The 16,476-nt window shown below is 52.7% G+C and overlaps 1 protein-coding gene across 2 annotated transcripts; it reads left to right on the forward strand.

Moving 5' to 3' along the window:
- The first annotated feature begins 2,517 nt into the window (after positions 1-2,517).
- Positions 2,518-16,228, forward strand: LOC134365055 (CMRF35-like molecule 9). 2 transcript variants are annotated; one of them, XM_063081252.1, is made up of 7 exons: positions 2,518-2,560; positions 3,558-3,893; positions 6,508-6,609; positions 8,730-8,949; positions 10,060-10,172; positions 11,773-11,825; positions 16,115-16,228. In XM_063081252.1, the coding sequence occupies exons 1-7, from the start codon at positions 2,518-2,520 to the stop codon at positions 16,226-16,228; spliced, it is 981 nt and encodes a 326-aa protein (XP_062937322.1). The 2 variants fall into 2 exon arrangements, with proteins under 2 accessions (XP_062937322.1, XP_062937323.1); XM_063081253.1 differs by lacking the exon at positions 6,508-6,609 and having other exon boundaries at positions 8,865-8,949.
- Positions 16,229-16,476: the final 248 nt, after the last annotated feature.

A 16,476-nucleotide genomic window follows, 5' to 3' on the forward strand; every position in this document is an offset into this window, starting at 1 on the left:
CCCACTCCCCTATATCCAAAGCCTTGTTACTACACCTGCATAAACACAACTTACACAAAAGCACACTTATTTGTTCCATAGATGAGTTCATCACCTGAGGCAGTGGTTCCTAATCCAGAGTAATTTTGCCTCCCAAGGGGACATTTGACAACGTCTGAAAACATTTTTGATTGTCACAACTGGGGAGGGAAGGACTACTGGCATCTAGTGGATAGAGGCTAGAGACCCTGCTAAACATCCTGCAATGCACAGCATAGCCCCCAACAACAAAGAATTATCTGACCCAAAATACCAATCGTGCTGAGGTTGCGAAACCCTGATCTGAGGGGAACAAATTGCCATCTTAGACCAGCCGAAGTGACTCGGTCCAAGCAAGTCGAAACTAGAGAGGAATCAGACCAGGGAGACATCAAAGACCAAACAGCTCGGTCCCCTTCATCCCAGCCATTGCACCTCCGGGCATGGCCGTGCCACTCTCAAGCACAAGGAGCCCTTCGTGAGGGTGTGATGAGTCTGCAAGAGCCCACCAGCCCAGGAGCCCTTCTGCCCTGCTGGACCTCCCAGCGCTCCGGGTGGGAAGCAGGATGTACATGTCCTCTCCTCTCAGATCCCCAAACCCACCTGGGCATCCACCCTTTGGCTGCCACGCACCCTAGGGTAGGACCAGGTGCAGGACCTCACCAGCACCTCACTTTTCCCTTCCATGCTCGCTCCATTTCCCTGCCTGCAGGATCTGTTTCTAGCGGAGTCCTCAAGCCCGGTTCCTGGGCTGGGCGTGGGGCTGACGGAGTGGAGGGGAAGACCTTAGAATATGCAGGAAGGGAGGTATCAGACCCGACACCCTCTTTATGTATATAAACATTTGATAACGCCTGCTTTGCTCTCCTGAAATGACAATCATAAATAATAGACCTTCTCACACTCTTCATTTTTAAAAGTCATAATATAATGTCCAAGCTGTACTAGGGAGACAAGAACAAAAGGAAAACCATTTATAACAACACATACTTCGAAATGCCAGTGCTCAGGCCCGGTGACACTAGAAAACGTAATGAAGTGTGGGATGTTTGCCCCCGCTTCTAAGTTAGGGCTCAAGAAAAGTTAGAAGATCAAAAATTATTCTGGGTCAGGACAAAAAAATAACTAAAAGAACAGAGATTTACTATCAAATGCTAGAATAAATATTATCTTAAACTGTCTTTTTCAAACTGCAAAACCCATTACCTTTTGTAGTGTGTAAAAGGGAGTCAGGTTCTGGGCTGAGATTGTCATAACAGGTTTTCACCGACATGAGCAGCTGTCCCTGCCCATTAAGTGGCAGCAGCTCCCCCAACCATTGTGAGGACAGAACACATCCCCTGCATTAGCAGAACCACACACACACACACACACACACACAGGTGGGTAAAATTCCAACTGTGCTTACGGAAGGACATACACCGAAATATTAACGGCGGTTATCTAAGGCACGAGGGAAATGACAGGAAACCTTTCTCTTTACATTTCTGTATTGTGTAAAATTTTGCTTACAACCTGCATGAACTTTGCAATCAGAGAAACAGCGCTGTTTTGGAAACAGCGTCAGGGCTCCCTCTAGTGTGCGTGTTTGTTCCGTTCCTTTCAAGGAGGATTCGCATCTGCGCTGGGGAAGCCGTTCATTCACTTGTTCGAACTCCAGGACGGCTCAGCCAGCTCGGCAGCGGCGGGCCCGGGACTCCACGGCATCCGCTCAGCCCCGCGGCTCGCCCGCCTGCACCGCCGCCCCGTGGCCCCGGACGGTACTGCGCCCACCGGGAGGCGAGGGCCAAGGGGGCAAAGGGGCTCGTTCCCACCCACCGCTTAGCGGTCGGTGAAGCCGCGGACCCCCTACATACATAAAATAAAATACTTACGCTTAAAGAAAGCTAACAGTAGTGAATGGTTATCGAAATATTTGTAATCGTGTGATACAGCAGTAAGCGTGTTTATTAGCGCTTTCACTAATCCACCGAGGGGCAGGTCTGGTAACTGGTGTTTTCCAAGCGGTGAGGGGTCTGCACGATTTTCGAGATGGGGGCAACGACGCGACGTGCTGGTGTCTGTGATTTTTATTGTTAACACAGTTCCAGGCACTGCTGACACTGCACCCAGCAGAAGGACAAGCCAAGGATCAGTTAGATGCTCACGAAAGTCCATATGTCTCTTTTTTTCCCATCAAAAGACATGGATTCCCTGAATTCTACTCACAAACGCCTCCGGGCGCATAGACCAAGGTTCAGGCCCCCTGGAAGCGGCACGAGGTTGGCAGAAGCGCTCGCGTGGGTTTGCAGGCTGGGCAGGGACGCCCAGGGCTGGCACGCGGGGCTCTAAGTCAAGAGCGGAGCAGAGGCGCCTCCCCGGCCGGGCGTGCGGAGGGGTGACCCGCACGGCCCCTCCTCTCCTTCCTCGTCCACATCTTGCGCTTCAGGAGGAAGTTAAAGCACCGCGTGGCCCGGAGAGGAGCTCCAGTTCCAGGTGTCTGCTCCTGTGGCGTCCAAGATGCGGCCTCTGATCCTGCTGTGGGGCTGTCTGGTGCTCCCAGGTGAGGTTGGGTCGAGGGTCGTGGGAGGGACGTGGGGCACTTGCCCCAGCTCGCCTTTTGGGTCTGCAGAGAGAGGATCTCTTGAACCAACCTTTCCTTTCCCTGGTGCACATGCGGCCATCCCCGTGCCCACCCGCCTGGTCCTTCCCGGCTTCACCCCAGCCCACCCATGCTCAGCCTCTTCAGCCCTCCAAGGGGGGTTGGAACTTGGCTGTTCCTGGAACCTAGAGCCAGGTTTTCCGCTGTGTCTCTGCGTTCCAACCCCTTCATGGCTGTGTGGCTGTGGGAGTAGCTTTACCTCTCTAACCTGCACTTTCCTGCTCTGTGCCAAGCCTGAAGGTAGACAAACACCCCCTATACCGCAGCCCCGTTAAACTCAGCAAACATTTGAGTCTCTGCTATGCCGTTCCCAACAACCCTGAGAGATGAGGAATCATCACATTTCATGAATTCATAGGCTTGATTTTTTTCTTTAACTTTCTAACGCCTGAAACCAGGATTCATCTTATAACTGTCACTTGTTCAACTGGCAATGTATTTTCTTAATGGTATGTAAAATTATGCTGTGTCTTACATATACCATCTTAAATTCAATGAAGTCAGATATTATCATCATCTATAGATGAGAAAAAATGGCTTCTCAGTCTTTTAGCTAAGATCAAATGTATAGATGAGAAAACTCAGAGGCCCAGAGAGGTCAAGCGACTTCCCCCAAGTCACGCTGCTACTAAGTTGCAGTGCTGGGCCTCAGACTTCCGGGTGTCTGAGTCTAGGGCTCCCCCCTCCCAACCCTTCAATATGTGAGGTTTAGGAAAACAGCAACGGCCCTGCCCCAAGTTGTCCCCGAAGGGAGGGGGGCTACTGGCTCTTACAGGGCTGCCCCCAAAAGGGGTGACTGAGGAAAGCCTTCCTTCCTCTCAGTAAAATGGAAATTTCTGGTCTTTCCCTGGTACTTGGATCCGGGGAATTCCAACCTCCACCCCTACTGTGGTTTCAGGTTATGAAGCCCTAGAAGGCCCAAAGGAGATCAGCGGATTTGAAGGTGACACTGTGTCCCTGCAGTGCACCTACAGCGATGAGCTGAGGGAGAACAGGAAATACTGGTGCAAGGAGGGCTGGCTCCTCTTCTCCCACTGCTCTGGCACTATCTATGTGGGAGCAGATGGCCAGGAGGTAACGGAGGGCAGGGTGTCTATCCGCGATAGCCGCCAAGAGCTCCAGTTCACCGTGACCTTGAGGGACCTCACCCTGCAGGATGCCGGGGAGTACCGGTGTGGAGTCCAAAGACTGGGCCTCGATGAGACATTCCTGGTCTCTCTGCTTGTCTCTCCAGGTAACAAATGACTCTCCTTCCCCTGGCTGGGGGACGGGAAATACAAAGGGGGAGAGAGAGGGGTGGGTAGGTCATCAGCGATGGATCCCATTACAAAAGGCCTTGATCCTGGTATTAACCTAATGGGGCTTGGAGGACTCAGTGAGATCGTGCAGATCCAGTGCTGAGAAATGCTGGGGCACAGACAGTCCGCATGGGTCTCAGCTGTCCTTTCACTCTTGCTGCCCAAGGTCACACACTAGTAGATGGCAGAGCCAGACTGAACCCACATCTGTTGAACTCAATGCTTGGTGCCCTTCCTCCCTGCCCAGATGTGCTGGAGGGAGATTGCCGTGGGTTGGGGACCAGATGGGGATCCCGGGGAGTAAAGAAGACCCCCTTCCTGCTGTCAGAGCTGTACCTGAGCCTCCTGCGGCTGGGCTAGCCGTTCCTGCATCCCAGCCCACAGCATTGCCTAAGACATGGCCGTGTTGGCCTCGCTCCAGTTGCGGCCTCAGCTCCACACCTTGACCTGCTCTTCCCCAGATGTTGGAGTCCAGGGACAGGTACTAGGAGTGCCTGGGAACCAGCTTCTGGGTAGGGTTCCTGAAGGAGCAGCTGGTTGAGCTTGGGGACACTGCAGGGTGGGGGCTGGGGCTTTGGGGCCCGGGCAGGGGATAGAGCACCTCTCTGGGTGTCCAGAACCCCACCTGGACCTGCTCAACTAAGGAGAAAGAAAACAGAGAGAGCCTAGGGCAGCAGGCAGCCCCAGTCTGCCAGTCGGTGATGGCGAGGGAGGTGTTTGTATCCCCATTTCACAGAGGGGGCACCGAGGCTCCGAGAGACTAACTGATTTGCCCAAGGTCTCATGGCAGGACGGGGTGGAGCCAGGACCCAAACGCAGGTGCTGGCTTTGGTGTCTGCTCTTTTCCTCTGCTGGCCCCACCTCCGGCACCCATCCCAACCCCAGGCCCATCCCCACCAGCAGATCCCCGTCATCCACGGGTATTTTAATTCAGGGAATAAACTTGAACTCGGTGAATAATAACAGGAGCAGCAAAGCCACATTGAATCTATTCTCCATTATTTACAAGATTCTCTTAATCTCTTCCAATTATTATCAGTATTCAGACCTTATTTTTACCTAGTTATGATCAATTTTACCTATATTTTCAGCTCTCTGGTGTTTTTTGCTTGCCTTCATTTATAATTATTTATTCGTATATGATATTTGAATTATTATATTATCCTCCTGTATCAGACCCTGGTGGCCTGTTCTGATGAAAGCTGGGATATTGAGAATGAAGACTAATGGCAGTGGTGTGCCGGTCAATGTTTAGCAATGGGCTGGAGACAATTGACTTGTAGTGATTTCCAGTTTCTGTGCTGTAAACGTTCCTGCCATGGCCAATTTCCAGCCACCCACAGTTTAACAACTGGCTCATAAAATTCCTGAAAAGTTAGCCATCAGCTCTTTAGAGCCAGTGCGAGCCATCTCCAGAACATCCCAGAGTACGGTGAAACACTAGAAGAATTTCTGGGAAGGACAGAACAGGACGCACGTACCCACTACCATTTCTTTTATTTGTCATTGCCCAGATGCCCCAGGCAATGAGATATGACAGGATAAAGAAGTGTAAATATCAGAAAGGAAAAGATAAATACTCTTTATTTACAAAAGATTCTATAGTCTACTTAGACAAATCCGAGAATAAACTGACCAAGTGTTAGAACTTGTGTTAGAATAAAGAATGGCCGAGAAAGAGGGAGAGTGCAGATTGGCACATGGGGAGGTGACCGATGGACCTGGGCAAGTCAGGGGGCTGGGCAGCTCCTGGAGGTTGGCTGCACCAGTTCTGCCTACTGTGCTTGGTGCAGAGGACATGCATTTTGCCTTTGAGGAGTCCCAACCTAGTGGGGAGATCCAGTACACAAGTAACTACAGCATAATCGAGTATTAGCTCCTCTGGAGGTGTGCACAGGGTACTGTGGGTGCACAAAGGAAAAACAGATTTGTCCTGGAGAAAGGCTTAGGTAGGAGTTGACTTTTGAGCTGCTGGTGAAGGACAGAAAGACGTGTGTAAGCAGGGACAGAGAGGAAAGGCATCAGATGCAGAGGAACAGCATATCAAAGGCATCGAGGCAGGCGGAGGCCCACTCAGTGGGAAACAGAGGGCAGCTCTGTATGGCTGGGGCATCGGATGGTGAAAGAGGTGAAACTGACCAGGTGGTTTGAAGTCTGGATTTAAAAGGCCTGAAAGGCGTGTTCCAAAATTTGAACCTCTGCTTATAGGCGATGGGGAGCCCCTGGCATCTGAAGCAGGAGTGATGGGATCCAAGAGACAAAACTGGCATCAGGGTGAAGGGTGGCATGAAAGAGGCAGGGTGGGGAGCAGCTGGGGGGCGAGGGAAGCTGAAGGTCTGAGCTGAGCGGGAGGCCGAGGGGACTGCAGGAGGGGAAGGCCGCCGATCAGCTGGAGTCTGGCTCCCATGGCTCTGGTTGGCTGGGAGAAAAGATGGTGATGCTCTGGGCTGAGATGGGGGTGGGAGAGCTGCCAGCTGCTCCCCAGGGAGAAAAAGTCATTCAGAGAGTGACCCCTGCCTCCCCTGAGAGTAGCCTGTCCCTTTCCTCTAGGGCCCTGCTGTCCTCCCTCCCCCACTGCCTCCTTCCAGCTTCTTGCTACAAGGAGCCTGCAGCCCAGGGCAAAAGCCTGGCAAACCCAGCCCCCAGAATTGAGTGAGCAAATGCTTCTTCTGTCCCTCCTTCCCCACCATTTAAGAAAACACCCAGAGAATGCCTACCTGGTGCCAGACACTGTGCTTTCTGGCCACCCAGGTACCCCAAAGCCTGGGAGCTAGATTGTCCAGCTGAGGGATCGGAGGCTCAGTGGGGTTAGCTCACCTGCTCAAGGTCACCCGGGACGGAGCGGGTCCAGGAAGTGGTCACAGCCTGACCCCAAAGCTCACGCTCTGTCCGCTCCATCCAGGGTCTTGCGGTGAGTCAGAAAGGCAGGGCCTGGGGCCTTGACCTCTGGACTCATCCCTGCCACCTGCCCTGCCCAGCCTAGTGGCTGCTGGAGGTCAAGGCCTTACCGAAGCATAGGTCTAGGGCATGGGCATGTGATGGTGATGGGAGGACTTGCCCTGTCTGTGAGGGAGAAGGTGACAACTGGCCATGACGTGGAGGTTGGGGGAGGAAGGCATCTCCTGAGGTGTCACAGGAATGGGTCATGGAATAGGCGGGTGTAGAATGTGCCTCCCCACAGAGAGAACAGGCTGTGGGCATAAAAACAGCTGGAAACTGCGCGGGTGTGGGGTATATGCTGGAGACCAGCTCCAGTCGAGTTTGGGGGTCCTTGAAAGAGGGATGAGGAAGCCAGCGAAAATAACAAACACAGACAGAGACCTCAATGCATCAGTCTGCACGTTCTCTCTCTGCGGGCTGTCAGCGTGTTGCAGCTGGAGCACAGGAGAGCATGAGACAATGCCTTTTATTTAGATTTTTCTCTGCAGGGGGTTTTTGGGTATCATTTTTATTACATCAGCAAGCATGAATTAATAATTTAAAAGGGACAGGGGAAGCCAGGTTTTTTTTTTTCTTCACTAGCACGTCTCAGGTGATTAGCTCGTGCTTCCTCGTTTTGGTATCAGGTTATCAGATCGGGACCATCTTCTCATTGTCCTGAAGTTAACCTGTGATCTTTTCCGGTTGGCAAGCTGTGGTTAATATCTACCTTATTAACAGGGTGGGACTATTGCAATTGCAAAGTGATAGACAGTACTATCACATGACCTATGTCTATTGCTAAATGTAAGTACAAAGTTGCTAAAAGGAACAATGCTAATATTTAAATTCTAATGGGGGTGTAATGATCTTATGTTCTAATGGAATGAACCTACTATTGATATGGAAAAAGAACAGGGGATATTTGAGCAGCATTATCATGCACATCTTGAGGTTATGCATTCGCTGTGGCCCTATAATCTTGATCTAAATGTTAAAGTGTCCTTGTGCACAGCACCGTCCCTCACAAAACCAGTTACACTCTCTTATTTTTCTAAGATCTAATTTTGCATGTTTAATAATTTTACAGCATATATTTTTATCCCAACACCTGATTCTTAATGATTTATTTAAAACTGGACACCAGCAAGTAAAGGGAATTCTACGGTTTCATTCCCATATAATTAATTTATCCCAATCATGTAATTTCCCATTAATACCAACCATTCTCTTGCCATTAATATAATCTACAGTAAATGATGTTTGCCAACTTACATTAGGCTGCGGCTCATATTTAGTCATGAGTGGTGCTTTTGGAACATATGTTGGTGTGGTCAATTTATCATACGGGGATAATTTTAAATTGTCCAATTTACTCAGATCTTCTGTGGGAATGTTTAGTTCAATGATCGCAAAATCATTTGTGTTATTTTTATAATTTTTTGGGAATTCAGAGAACTGCCACGCTAACCAAAATATCGAAAGAGAGAATAAAAGCAGTACCATGAAGCTGAGGCAGGCAGCCCTTCCGGTTGCAGCAAGTGCTCGTAGCTGTGTCCTTGCCGACAGCTCTCCCTCCAGCGGCATTGCCAACTCGGAGAGGGCAGTCCAGGCTGACTCCTTTAGGATCCTGCCATGGCGTGGACTGCGCCATGTATACCTGATCTGTGGCCTGCTCACCCCAAATGGCTTCATTTAGGCCTCTGTTTGCTTACTGGGGTGCCCTTTAGCTGGGGATGTTCTGAGACATTGGTCCCAGGGGGCTAGGGCCCAGGGGTCAAGGGTCAGAAGTCTGGGGCTGCTGGAATTCAAGGGTCAGGAAGGGTGCTGAGGCATTGCTTTTGAACTTGTAGCTTCTCCTGGTCGCCACCGGGCAGTCACCACAGCCAAGCAGGGGAAGACAGTGGCCAAGGCCTCTCCGTTCACGGGGTCCTTGCCGTCCGGGTTCGCAGGAACCTCTCCGTATGCAAGGACCTCTCCTTACGCAGGGATCTCCCGCCCAGCAGTGCAGCTTGACTCCACCTCGGCAAAGCACACCAGTCCAGTCCCCAGCAGCGGCAGCTCCAAGCCCAGGTGAGCCCCAGGCGACCAAGGTTACCTCTCAGACCATCACTTAGCCATAAGGTGCCTCTGAGCAAATAAGAACCTAACACTCCTCTGAGCAGACACATCCTCTTGTCATGGCCACAGCCTGTGGCATAGAGGGCAGATTTCAGCCCCACTCACCCCTCGGAGGGGCCCTTGAGCAGTGGACAACCTGTGCTACAGGAGCCAGTGGCCTGGCTGCCCCAGACACACAGGCTTGCCTGAGGTGAAGCGTCCACCATGGCCCCAGCCTTGGGGACAGCCACCCCCGTTCAGTAGCTTTTGCCTGTACCCTTTGCACTGAGCCCTGTGCCAAGCATGAAAATGTGGAATCCAAAAGAAACTTTTTTTTCCTTACCCAGCCTGAAGGATTGGTTCTTGGAGGTTATAACTGTACTTGGTTACTGACATCCAGGAAACTCCTGGCAGGTTCAGACCCAGCTGAAAGTGAATCCTGGGGGTGGCACTGGGGGCTGGGAGTCGTTTCCACACCAGACAGGGCATACACTGATGGGCTGACCAGATGTCATGGTCCCTGGTGCCCTCTGATCTTTTGGGGAAAAACAAGAGACATGGCTAGACTCAGAGTAAGAATGCCATGCTGGTGACACCAACCCAGATACAGGCCATTGAGAACTTCCCCAGGTACCACTGTGTGATCTGGCATGTTGCTTAATCTCTTCAGGTATTACATAGGGGCCGTGGAATTTAACAGCTGATACTGACATAGAGTCTGGCAAGAGTCAGGCACTGTCTTAAGCTCTTGACACATCCCACCCTGTTTGAGCCTCATGACAGCCACTTTATTGAGGGAGAAATTGACACCTTGGGAGGTTAAATCACTTGCCCAAGGTCACCCATCTTGAAAGTGGTGGAGCCAGGGTTTAAACCCAGGCAGCCTGGCTTCAAGGTCTACGCTAATTAAATAATGTATGTGTGTCAAGTGCCAATAACAGTAAATGCTCTGCCAGTCTTTGCTGCGTTGAATTGGATCCCACACAAGGAGGTGGCTTTCTCAGCCCGTTCCTGGGACCCTAAAGGACATAGACTCTGGCTTATCTGGTGACAGCCACTAGGCTCCTTACATCTCACCCCCAGGGTGTCCATCCCGATGGTCCACATATTGGCCCCGGTCTTGGTGCTGTTGACCCTTCTGCTGGCTGCAGGCCTGATCACCTTCGGCAGCTACTGGCTCCGGTGGAGAAAGAAAGGTGAGCAAGGGTGGGTGGGAGGAGGGTGGGAGGCTCACTGGGCCGGGACCTCACTGAGACCTGCAGCCCTCCCCGTACAACCCTGGAAAGACCTTGTGGGCCACAGTGTGTCCATCTGAGCTTTGGCAGCAGGAGCCCTGCCCCTCCCTTCTGAGGAAACCACAAGGTGGTCAATGTTGAGAAGAAGCAATTCAGATGGAGAAGTGGGGGGATGAGGGGGGTCCACAGCCTCCTCCCATCTGTCTGAGCCCATCAGCCCCTTCTCTCCCAATCGATCCCAGCAAATCCATGTCCAGCCTCTGCAGGTCTACTCCTTGTGTGGGGACCGACTGCCTGGGAGACCGCAGGACTGGGCACTTGAACAGGACAGACATTGAGCCCCACACCTGCCACTGGGCCTCTAGTGCTCAGTCTCTTTCATAGGTTTGGGTTCAAGTCCCAGCTCTGCCACTTTTTCACTGTGTGACCTCAGGCAAGTCATCTAAGTTCCCTGAGCCTCAGTTTCCTCAAGTCACACAGTATACAAATAGTATACAAGCCACATACATAATTTAAAATTTTCTAGTTGCCACATGAAACAAGTAAAAAGAAACTAGTGAAGTTAATTTTGATAATACAGTTTATTTAACCCAATATATCTTAAACATTATCATTCCAACGCGGAATCGACATAATGGTAATGGTACATATTCTGCATTCATTCTTTCGTATTGCATGTTTGAAACCTGATGTGATTTGAAGTTGTCACATGTCCGTGCTCAATGGCCTGTGTGGCCCATGGGTCCCCTGCTGGATGGCACAGATCAAAAGTAAAATCACGGTGGTAATTGCTACCACGTGCCAGGCCCTGTTCTGTGGCGTATGTTGCTTATCTCCTTTAATCTCCTCAACACAGTGGAGTACACCCATTTTACAGGGGAGGAAACTGAGGCACAGAGTAGCTAAGCAGCTTGCCCTGTGTCTGCGTGGCTAGGAAGTGGTGGCGTCAGGAAGATGTCTACAGTGTTGTCCCATAAAAGTGGCTATGGGGGAATCCTGGGCCTGCTTCCTATCTCCTCCCTGTGTGACCCCAGGAAGAAATGTCAGCTTTGCCCATGTCCCCAGATTCCCTCAGAGGAGTCTGGAATGGAGCATGTAGGATAGGAGCATTCCCAGTCACAGCCTCTGAGCCACTTGGCAGCTTATATCTCCAACTGCGGGCCCCAGCTAGCAGCACGGGCTCCCCCGGTAGCCTGTCAGAAACGCAGGCTTTCGGGCCCCAGTCACGACCTACTGAGTTAGAATCTGCATTATAAGAAAATTTCCAAGGGGGTCCATGTGCACGTTAAGGTTTGAGGAGCAGTGACCTGAGCACACAGATTTCTTTCCCCAGCCAGTTTCTGGCCCATGCAAGGTGGTCTCCATGTGCTGATCTCAAAAGGCCAGGTCATTCCAAAGGGGCTGTGCTTGGAAGGGGATTCTCGGCCCCAACTGCCTGCCAACTCCCTCTGGGAAGCCCCTGCTCCCTGGCGTGAGGGGGCCAGTGCACCTCTCTGGGAGCAGCTACAGGCTACTCCTGGCTACTTCTGGCGTCAACTTGCTCCTTCTGGATCTCTTTCAGCTCAGCTGGCCGCAGAGACACAAAGGAACAAGAAAGTCTTCCTCTCACACATGGTAAGGACAGGGGTGGGCCAAAGCCCAAGCTCACATCCCCCCGGGACTGGAAGTCAGGATTCCTCGGCCTCGCCTCTCTATCTTCCTGGTCCTCCATGTCTGACCTGCAGTCAGGACTTGCTCACCACCCTGGAGGAATCTGCATGAGCCCCGAGATCAGCCCTTTAGGGTGCGAGCTGGGCAGAGTGTCCGTCCTCATCCCTACTGGGACCCGTGTGAGCATCTCTCTGCCAGACCCAGCACCCCTTTCCCATCCCCCTTTGTAGAATCAGAGCACACCACAGCAGGATTCAGAGGGAGACTTTGAAATCGTCTAGGCCAGCCTTTCTCTAAGTTTGGTGCAAACCTCTTTTCAGAAACCCCAGGCGATCAGGGAGCTGTTAGAAATGCACTCTCTCTGGCCCCAGTCCCAACTGAACTCTCTAGGGTTGGGGTCCAAGGACTCTCACTGCACACCAGAGTATGACAACTACAAACTGTAGTGTGCTTTTGCAAAAGAGAAAATTGAGGCCCAAAGAGGGTAAAGGTGTTCCTAAAGGTCATCTAGCTGACGGTGGCCCAAATGGAGAGCCGTACACAGATTTCTCAACTCTCAGCTCACCTCTTTCTGGAACAGTCCATGTTTTCTCTGAGCTTTCCTTGGCCCTGAGATCAACGTGGCGTGGCTGCCCTGGGACCCAGGCTGAGTGTGGCACTCTGGGGGCCAGGGGGAACAGGGGTCCCTGTGCCCATCTTCCTGGATAGATGTACCTGCCCCAAAGCTACCTACTCCAGGGCCCTTCACTGGCCCCTGCAGAACAGACCGTGCCCCCCCGCAGTATTCCTATGCAATGCCAGCCAACGGTCCTATGCAGAGGCTGCAGCAAGACAGTTCCAGAAACAGAAGCCCCACCTGCCTCGCCTGACCCTCCCACCCCAGCCCTTCCCCCCTCAGCTGTTTACAGAGATGCCTCCACTCTGATTTTAAACCTGGGGGCAGGAAAGGGGGGCTCCCATCACCTTCGCCCTCTTTCCTGGCGCCAGTGAGGACAAAAGACTCCAGCCTGATCCCCCCAGGGAGGGTCTGGGGTGGAAATGAGATACTGGGCTGTGGCTTAGGAAGCAGCTGTTGTTGTCTCAGGAAGCTGGACAAGGCCAAAGGTGGCAAAGCGGAGTGAGGGAAAAGTCGTGGAGGTGGACGCACTGGGCACCACTGGCCACCTTGAGAGCCAGTCCCGGTTGTGCATCCTGGGGCCTGGGGCTTACCCCCTGCAGCTGCAGAAGAGGGGCTGGCTGGGGTATGATGGGTAAGCTCTGGGCTGCCGTGGGGAGGTTGTGAGTGCCTGGGACACCAGCCACATGTTCCTGTGCTGCTGCCTTCCACGCCCACTCTGGGAAGAGCTGCCTGGCACTTTTTCCTGCCTGGGGCACCTGAACCTACCCCTGCTGACGTGGGAGGGGACCAGCAGGCGGTGCGGCCCTGGGGAACAGACCATGGCCCCCAAAGAGAGTCAGAGGCAAGAGCCCTATAAACACGACCAGTTGAGGGCTTTTGCTTTTTCTTGCTTTATTTATTTTCCTTTTGGCTTCTCTGCAGGTTTTAGCAGAGTCTGGAGGTGGAATTGAAGGGGTTTGGGGTTTTCTTGCCCACGTTCAGGTCAAAGAGGAAAATGGATGCTTTAGTCATCCTGCAAGAGAGCCCCAAGGGGGTGTAAAAACTCAGAAGGAGGTGCTAGGGGCCAGACCAGTGTCTTCCTTTCCAAAAGAGATATTGCTAATTGCTAGATATTGTCATCCATCCGTTCACCCAACCTATGTCACCGAATCTTTGGAATTCCTACCAGAGGTGGGCATTATTACTTCCCCCATTTTACAGATGGAGAAATAGAGGCTCTCAAGGGATAGTGACTTGGCCCCAGTGACCCAGCCTGAGAAAGGCAGAAGTGGGATCACTAACTGAGGCCGGGGGCTGGCTGCAAAGCCCGGCGTGTCTTCCACTCCTCCACATGGGAGCACATGGGCTTTGAGGAATGGAACCAAATCCATGGCCCGAGGCTTATTCCCCAGATTCAGGATAAAGAACCACCCTTGGTCCAAGAATGTGGGACAGCCTCAGGTCCTCACTCCTGGAAACCACTGGCCCGACTGGGGGTGCGGGACCTGGCCCTGGCCTCCCAAGGCTCCCTGTCTCTTTGCTATTATTTTTCTAGTGCCCAGAAACATATGTGAGGGGTCTTCAAATAGTTCATGGAAGGATTCAATTATCTTTCAATTCTATTTTTCCATGAACTTTTTGAAGTACCCTCATATCTTGTGTATTTAACAACCCGGAAAATCTCTCCATGCTGGCTGGACCGGGCCGATTGCCCAGTGTGGGCAGAGGGGCAGATAAGAGACCACGACCCACACCGGACAGAGGGTGGTGGTCCTGGCCATTGCCTATGTGTGTCTCTGCACCATGAGGTTCCTTCCTCAAACTCAGTCACCCTTGAGCAGGTGACACTTCTGCAGCTGCTGGGGGTTCCTGTTCAGCAGTGGCTGGGTTATGACCAAACCACAAAACCGTAAATACAGGATTAATGGGAAATGAATCTGACATCAGGAGTCTTCTGGTCTAACCCCAGCTCTGCCATGTGCAGAGGCCCCCTCTGTCCTCACCAGAGACAAGGGCCCTGAGTGACAGCATTTGTGAAATCTCATTCCCCCCCCGCCCTCATTCCTTCATCCCCCCAGTTACCCCTCCCCTAAGGGGTTCTGCTCTAATTCTTACCTTGTCTCTGTAGGATCAGAGGTGTCATCTCTGCATTTCTAGCAAGAGATGGCTCACACGTGCACCTCTGCCCCCACCCCCAGCAGCTAGGATTGAGAGAAGCAGGGCCAGTTAGGAGACCACAGACTCCGAGCCAAAGAGCAGCGTGCAGTGTCGTGCCCTGCCAGGATGGCAGCATGGCTTAGGGAAAGAGCTTGGGTCTGGGGCCAAACAGTCTCAAACATGCGCCCTAGTTCAGCCATTCATTCGCCAGGTGTGTAACATCAAGTAAGCTGCATCGCCGCTCTGAGCCTCAGTTTCCCCATTTCACATGGTTGTGGATAAGAAAGAGTGAGATGAAACATCCCACAGATGCCCAGAAAATAGGAGCCTCTTTCTCTGGCTTCAGTGCCCATCTGAAGTGAGATGAGATTCACTGGCCAGGACACCTCAGGGCAGCCTGTGCCTGTTCCCTGGGTCTCGGTCTCCTCATCTGGCCGGCAAGGGGGATCATCTGCTCACACTGATGATCTCAAGAATTTTTCCTGTGCTGTTTGTTACCTGGTGGACCTTTGAGGTGTCCAACTTTCCTGTCTCTGGACCTATCACAAAGAACGTGCAGCTACGTGCTCTTTCTGCTTTAAGGGATAGAGATACCGATAGTGAAAACAAAACAGCCATCCCAGAAGTCCTCATCTGTTGAGTGGTAAGACGCCATCGTGCGCATGTATTATAACCCCAAGGGAAAGAATTGATCCCCATTTTACAGCTGAGGAAACTGAGCTTCCGAGAGGTTAGAGGCAGAGCCACAGGGAAGCGAAGTGCTCCTCCCTGCACCCCTCCCTGCCTTGCCCACCCCCCGACGTGTCCCTGCTCCCGGCTGCAGCCCATCCGGCTGCCAAGAACAGGCCGTTCTGACCAAGTCTCTGTTCCAGCCACTGGGGAATGGCTTGGTCTCGGAGGATGCCATGATCAACCCTGCAGGGCCCACTGGGCCTCTCGCCAACTCCTACGTGGAGATCCGGTGCCTGAGCCAGGTGTGGACGGAAGGGACCTAGGGGTCTGCAGCCACCTTGCCTGACCCCACTGTGACAATGTGGGGAAGTGGGGGAGGATTGTTTCCTCTGCATCCACTCCCCCAGCTCCACACCCCTGCATCCGCCCATCTCCCCCACCTAGCCATAGGCCTGGGCCATCTCACCCGGGAACCCAGGGCTCTTGACCTCACATCCTCTTTTTTCTGGTCCAGATAATTCTTGAGTAGCTTGTTGGGAGTCATGGTTTAAAGAGTTCCGGGCTGGCGGGCTTCCCACATCTGCACCAAAACCTGGACTGAGGCCATGAGGGATGCTGTCCCAGGGGAGGGAAGGGTTGGGAGGCGGGAGGCGGGCATGAATCAGAGCCTGGGGGTTCTGGGAGGAGAAGTTGTTAGGTCCTGTGCCCCTGCAGACAGACAAAGTCTGGAACTTATGCAAAGGTTGGGGTGGACCCAACAGCTACCTGGGGACCACCCCCCTCCTAGCTGGGCTCTGCTTTTCAACCCCTACCTTTGTCTCTACAGACTACGGAGGAAGAGGAGGCCTCTCCCCAGGACCCCAAGGGGGACATTCTGCCAGTGCCCCCCGTCCACATGGCTGAGGAGGAGATGGGCTTCTCGAAGTTCACCTCAGTCTAGCCACAGAACACCCTCCCAGCCGGGCCACTGCGGAGCCAAATGGCTGGATTTGCACTAATTCACATACGCTTTCTGCCACAGCCTCAGAGTCCATCTGCCTGGACTCCAGCGCTTTCCTCTGCCCTCCCCAGGCTCTTCTCCTGCATGCCTCAGTCTGGCCTAGAAGTATTTGCCAGCCCTGGAGCCCGGAGTAGCAGCCTCAGAGTTCCAGCTGGAGACAGGGGCTCTCCAGCATGTGCACATCCCCA

The sequence above is a fragment of the Cynocephalus volans genome, chromosome 16, assembly GCF_027409185.1.
Source record: "Cynocephalus volans isolate mCynVol1 chromosome 16, mCynVol1.pri, whole genome shotgun sequence".
Lineage (NCBI taxonomy): Eukaryota > Metazoa > Chordata > Mammalia > Dermoptera > Cynocephalidae > Cynocephalus > Cynocephalus volans.